The sequence below is a fragment of the Fulmarus glacialis genome, unplaced genomic scaffold (assembly GCF_000690835.1).
Source record: "Fulmarus glacialis isolate BGI_N327 unplaced genomic scaffold, ASM69083v1 scaffold5226, whole genome shotgun sequence".
Taxonomy (NCBI): domain Eukaryota; kingdom Metazoa; phylum Chordata; class Aves; order Procellariiformes; family Procellariidae; genus Fulmarus; species Fulmarus glacialis.
In genome coordinates this window covers 27,216-33,135 of record NW_009216099.1, presented here as the reverse complement: position 1 = coordinate 33,135, position 5,920 = coordinate 27,216, and the positions used below count along the sequence as shown (strand labels likewise).

General features: G+C 36.0%; 1 protein-coding gene across 1 annotated transcript in view; it reads left to right on the top strand.

Moving 5' to 3' along the window:
* Nucleotides 1-342: 342 nt before the first annotated feature.
* The window catches only part of AK9 (adenylate kinase 9), a gene marked incomplete at its 3' end in the record, with an annotated part of 25,930 nt that continues 20,352 nt past the window's right edge, over nucleotides 343-5,920 (top strand). The window contains exons 1-2 of the mRNA XM_009579159.1: nucleotides 343-459; nucleotides 2,884-2,947. Of these exons, the coding sequence (XP_009577454.1) occupies nucleotides 343-459; nucleotides 2,884-2,947 (181 nt within the window). The remainder of the gene's footprint in view (nucleotides 460-2,883; nucleotides 2,948-5,920) is intronic.

The following is a 5,920-nucleotide window of genomic DNA, read 5'->3' as shown; positions in this document are numbered from 1 at the left end:
CAGGAAGGTAAAGGCAATGAAACAACTACATGCTGTTTAAAAAAGAGCTACAGGCGGTTTGAGAGTCAGGAAGAAGTCATTATCAACATCCATGTAGTTGCAGCTGGGGATCGGGGATTCTGACAATCCCTTATTTTTTGGAAGCGACTCCTCTCTTAGTAATGGGTGCATTGTGTATGTTCTTTAAATGCTTTTTCTTCTTACAACAGCTTTTGTTACAAAGCGATTCGCCCTGTATCACATTATTATTCATTCCACTTTTAAGTATGTGTCATTTTACACATATGTAAGCTACTGTATTTTATAACAAGCTTTTTTTTTCTCCCAGTCTTAGATAATTTTATGGCTTCACAAGAGGAAAAACAAGCTCAGCCCTTTGCAGACATCTTTGATGAAGATGAAACTGAAAAATCCTTTCTGTTGTCCAAGCCCACTTGCTTAATTATCCTTGGAAAGCCAGTAAGATGTCTGATAGAAGTTTTCTCTTCAGATATTCTGCTAACAATTTTGCTTTTCCTTTCAAAACATTAGTTTAGTGACGCTGCCAAAAAGATCAAAAACCCACTTTTTCATCTTTTCCACTTTGCAAGTCCTGCGGAGTGTGGTAAAGATTCTGATCTCATTTAATGACGCCAATTTTTGGCCTGAGTGACCAGTCAATTACAATTAGAAGCTTTAGTACTCTAATTAAAAGTCACATGTTGCTCAAAAAGTTTTTTCTCTTTTCACATTGGCAACCGGATTGTTTTTATGTTTTTTCAGTATTCTAACTTCTAAAAAACTTGACAGATAAAAGACATAAATAGGCATAAAAGAACCTTCAGGTTAATGTACTGACTTACAGACATGCAATGAGATATTAAATATTTTAACTTTAATATTAAAACTTTGACATAATTGTATGTCATATACTTGGGAGTAATTGAAAGCCACTGAGGTGTCCTGATAAGGAGATTTGTACTATATTTTTACTATAATTCAAGGTCTCTGTTTTTCTCAAATAGTTTGTGGCCTCCTTTACTTAGGAAAATTTGATGTTTTGTAATCCGAGACTTCTCAGATTTCTTTTTCCCAAAGGTAGGAGACTGTATGGGTGGTTTTACATTAGTGCCTTAGTTTGCTGAAGGGGGTTCTTTTTTGGTGCAAGTTTGCCTTATGTCTATACTGAATCTGGTATGTGCGTAAACACACCACTGGTGCCCTGAAAGCTGCTTTCCTCTTGAACATTGCAGTTGCCCGTGAAAGGTGCCTTCAGAGCACCCCACTTCCATTGTGAACACAAGGTCCTCTAGCAGCTTGCCCTCTGCATTTGTGTGTGATTCCATTAGGTACCACAACAGAGTCTGAAATGACTGTACGGAAATCTGCTTTGCGCTGCCTAGCAGGGAGAGGTAAATGGTGTGCACCTAGAACTGGGAACCAACCCAAACTTCAGTGCCAGCTGACCCACCAACTCAATGCCATAGTGCTAAGATACAGCTACATTTCCTTTCTTCAAAGACTTTCACCAGGCTGGAAGGCTGCCAGTCCCTAGCGTGTGCACAGATCTGCATCCTTTCTTACTCTTTGGCTCCAGTTGCTGGGTAATGCTTGGCTGCAAATCTTTACATCTGACCACACTGAGAAAGGAGGCAGGGTGGTGGTCTGCAAGTGGATGAGATGCGAACATCACAGCGAGACTATGTAAGGTGATAGCCAACAAGTGTGCCTTATGGTAGTGTGTTCAGCTCAGTAGAAAACTACAGTGGACTGGCTCACCTAGTTTTAAACAAACATGAAATGTCTAACCTTACATGAAAAAGGTAACTTTACATTTTTATAGACCAACCAGCATAAAATACTCATTGAAAGACAATGCAAAAACATATGAGAAATAGATATTCTCATCTGAAATCACTGCCTTCGGTAAATGCTTGATATTAAAAATGTTAACAAAGAGTTGAAATTGCACAGGCCTGGCCAAGAGGGCAGGGAATTAAATATTCTGTTTTTATCAATAATATCTTTTATTTATAAGGCTGATGTGTAGAGCATCTATCTTATTTAAGATATTTCTTTTAAGTTAAAAACATAGTGCCATTAAAGCAAAACCAAATACATATATTCTCATCACACCTGTAAGATGTAAGGTATGAGTAGGCTGGAGTGTTTGCTGATATGCTGTTAACTGGGAATGTGATTTATTTGTGTTTTTTACTACTGTTTAATCGCAAAACTTACCTAGGGCAAACACACTGTCAAAAAAGGTCTTCTTGTATGCCCTTGGAAAAAAGACATAATCCTAAGTGTGGAAGATGTTGAGTTTTGCAAAATCCCATTCAAGTAGCCGTACTCGTAGAGGCCTCGTTACTCTTGGTTATGTTGGTTCCTCAGGATTAATGTAAGTGACAAGATAAACATTTTATCAGTATCTAAACCAGATTTGTGGACTAACAAGGGCAGTTTTTATGTATTCATTGTTTTAGTCAACGAATATTATGCCTATGTATCTTACTCAGAAACGGCTGAACAGGTTTGCGTCATAATTTGCTTTGAGACTGAAGATAATAAATTTCAGTCCTAAGGAGTTTCTCATAGGAATTTATGGGCAAATCGTAGCTGAGTTTTAGATAGAGTTACTCAGAAACAAAGTCAGTACAATTACTTTGTAAATAATTAACTGCAAAGGACAGTAACAGTATATTAGCAATGCTAGGTAGTATAAAATAGAGGATGGTACTAAAAAGTGTTTGTGTTTGCCCAGTGCAAAATTCAGAGGCCCTAATCCTGATGGTAGCTTTTAATTGTTTTTATCATATGAAAATATATTCTTTATTGTGTAATATGTTTGGGTTTTTTTCCTTCTGCCTTTTTTTCTTTTAAATGTCTATTTTTCATTTTAAGGGTTCTGGAAAGAAAACATTAGCTAGAAAACTAGCACAAATATGGAAATGCATTTTCATCGAAGGTAAACATACACTATATTTGGAACATTGCATTGGCTTCATAATATCTTTTGGTTTAGGATATCCTCGCTGTTCCCTGTAATTCAAAATGACATGTTTCTGATTGCAGTAAAGACTACTGACAAGGACCAAGTAACCATTTTGCCAGAAATGCAATTGCTGAAAAATGGCCTTTTAGTTATAGAGAGGCTTAGAAAATCACCTTTTTTTTTCTTTTTTTTTTTTTTTGCAGAAGGGGATACACATAATAATCAAGTTGTATTCCTAATCCTGTAAGATGATTCATGTGACCCTTCTTGTTCACATGGAGGCAACCCATTCAACTCCAGAGAGCACTGAGATTTTCCAATACAGACTATGAAAAAATAGGAGGATCTTTCCTTTCTGTTTGTGCAATGCCTGATACAAGGGGGTGTACTCCAGGAGACAGAAGCGTAGCCTTTGTATCAGTATAAGTAATAATGGAAGGAATGGGAGCCAGCACTTTCAAATTTCTAAAACAAAAATATCCGATGGCTTATTTCAGAAGATGTAGTTAATTTCTCACACCATGCATTTACCCCAATACAAGATATCATTTCATTTTCTAAGCTATCGAGCTCCATTTCTGACAGTCCCTCTCATCGAAGATTTTTGAAGGTCTGTAGAGTAAAACCTGTTGCTTACAACATTATCTTATTCCCTTTCAACACATTGACTTTTTTTTTTTTTCATTTCGAGGCATCTCAGCAAGAAAGTAGGTACCTACAAAAAAATAATTAAGTCTCTGGCAGTTTTCTTTTATACTACTTTTGTCAGCAGTAACTAAAAAAATTTTAAAATCTGTAATTTGTTTAAAGCCCTGGTAATATTTTTGTATCTGTGACATTATAATTCACAAATCTTGATTCATTCACTTAAGTTTTATGAAAAAAGAAAACTCTTCCACAAGATTTGTCCACCAGTTTGTCCTGCCTTACTATTTGAAGTAATAACCTTAACTATGAAGCAATTTCTTGAGTGCCTCTGATTTTATGGTGTATATGTGGACAGTTGTTTTGATTATGAACTAACTCTTTATATATCAATTTTCATTACATTTTTTCTTTTAAATGTGCCCCCTAGCATTTTTTATTGTTCTAATAAAAGCCCTCTAGTGGATGGTGTAACACTTCATATTCCTGTGAATACACAGGTTTATTTATCAAATGAAGTATCTTTATCTTATGTTGAAGATTTGGAATTATAATATGGTAAAATTCAGTTTTAATAAAGTGCTTTTTTGACTTACGTAAATATAGAATTTTTAATTCATAGGATTGTCTAACAAAAAATTAATACCTGATCCAAACATAAATCAGACCATTTTTTTAAGAGATCTTAGGAATGTACTTAAGCCAATACACACTCTTTGAATGTATTTAAACCACTACTGACAAATGTCTATCAAATCTGGTTTTAAAAATCTCTAGGCATTCTATCTCTGTAACACAGTCTTTGCCATTAGAAAGTTTTTCTTAATGACTGATGTAAATCTCACTTACTGCAGTTTTATGCCTTATTTCTAGTAGATTCAGAGGATTATTCTTTTCTTCTTTTGCTCATGATATTTCTTTTAATCTACTTTTGTCTAGTGTACCCATACATGTGTACACACACACATTCCTTCAACTTCTGCTAGTAGTTTTTTTTTCATTTTCCACATCAAAATAGAAGAAACAAAGAAATTCAACATACAGAAACATGAATAATATAGCTCAGAAAGGACCTCCAGAGGTCATTGAATCCAACCTTCCACTCAAAGCAGGGTCAACTAGAGAAGGTTGCTCAGGGCTGTGTCCAGTTGAGTCTGGAATATCTCCAAGGATGGAGACTCCACCACCTCTCTGGGCAACACTTTCCAATGTTTGACCACCTTCATGATGAAAAATTGCTTCCTAATTACCCCGTTGGAATTTCTCATGTTCCTACTTGTATCTGTTGCTTCCTGTCCTATCTGCACGTCTGTGAAGACAGTGGTTCTGTGTTTGTGCCTTCCCATTAAGTAGTTTTAGACAGCAATAAGAGCTGTCCTGTTTTCTCCAGGCTGAACAAGTCCAGTTGTTTTGACTTCTCCTAGTACGTTGAAGACTTTTAATCATCTTGGTGCCCTCCACTGGGCTCACTCCAATGTCTCAATCTGTCCTGCGCTGTGTTATTTATTTAAAAAATAATCAAAGTTAGAGAATTATTAAGTAGGAAAGGTGTTCACAGTCTTTTTAATTTGACAAAATACTTTCTATCCATTTATCCAATGAATAGGTCAATACGCATAAATAAAACAGGGCCAGGGTACACGTACAGCGCTGACTTTCAGTTGTCTGTGTTGTTTGTTAATACATTCCCTGTCTCAGTTTGGGCCCATGGCAAATAATGCTCTCCCAAACACCCATTCATAGTATGAAGAATAATATGCGAGACAGTCATTATTACTAGTAACGGCAGTTTGAGAACAGCCACTATGTTCTGGGGGGGGAAGATTTTGGCTGTATAGGTATGAGCCAGCTGGCTTCAGGACCTTTCCCTGGCCTGGTTTATTAATTATATAGATGTAGCCTTAAGGGTCATTCTTGAAAACTTTTGTGAGTGTCTGCTTATTTCAATGGTATAGAAGTGTGAAAGACTTCCAGGATCATTCTGCTATGATGTCACTTGTCCACAGAGACAGAGGGCAGGCCTTTGAATTTGATGGGTGTCAAATTTAGTATTTATTTAATTTTAGATAATTAGACTATATAAGGAGTAGGTTTTTAAGGGCTTTTAAAAAAGCCCTTTAGAGACATAACTGGTTTTGTGTATCTAAAGAGTTCTTTTTCTAAAACTTGCTTTTAAAATTTGGGAAGTGTTTGAGCTCAAATACTCATCTCTGGATTACAGAGCAGTAATGCTAATTTGATATAAATCAGTAGTTAAAATAATCCTGCAAGGCTGCTGTTGTGCATTTGTCTGTAGTATGT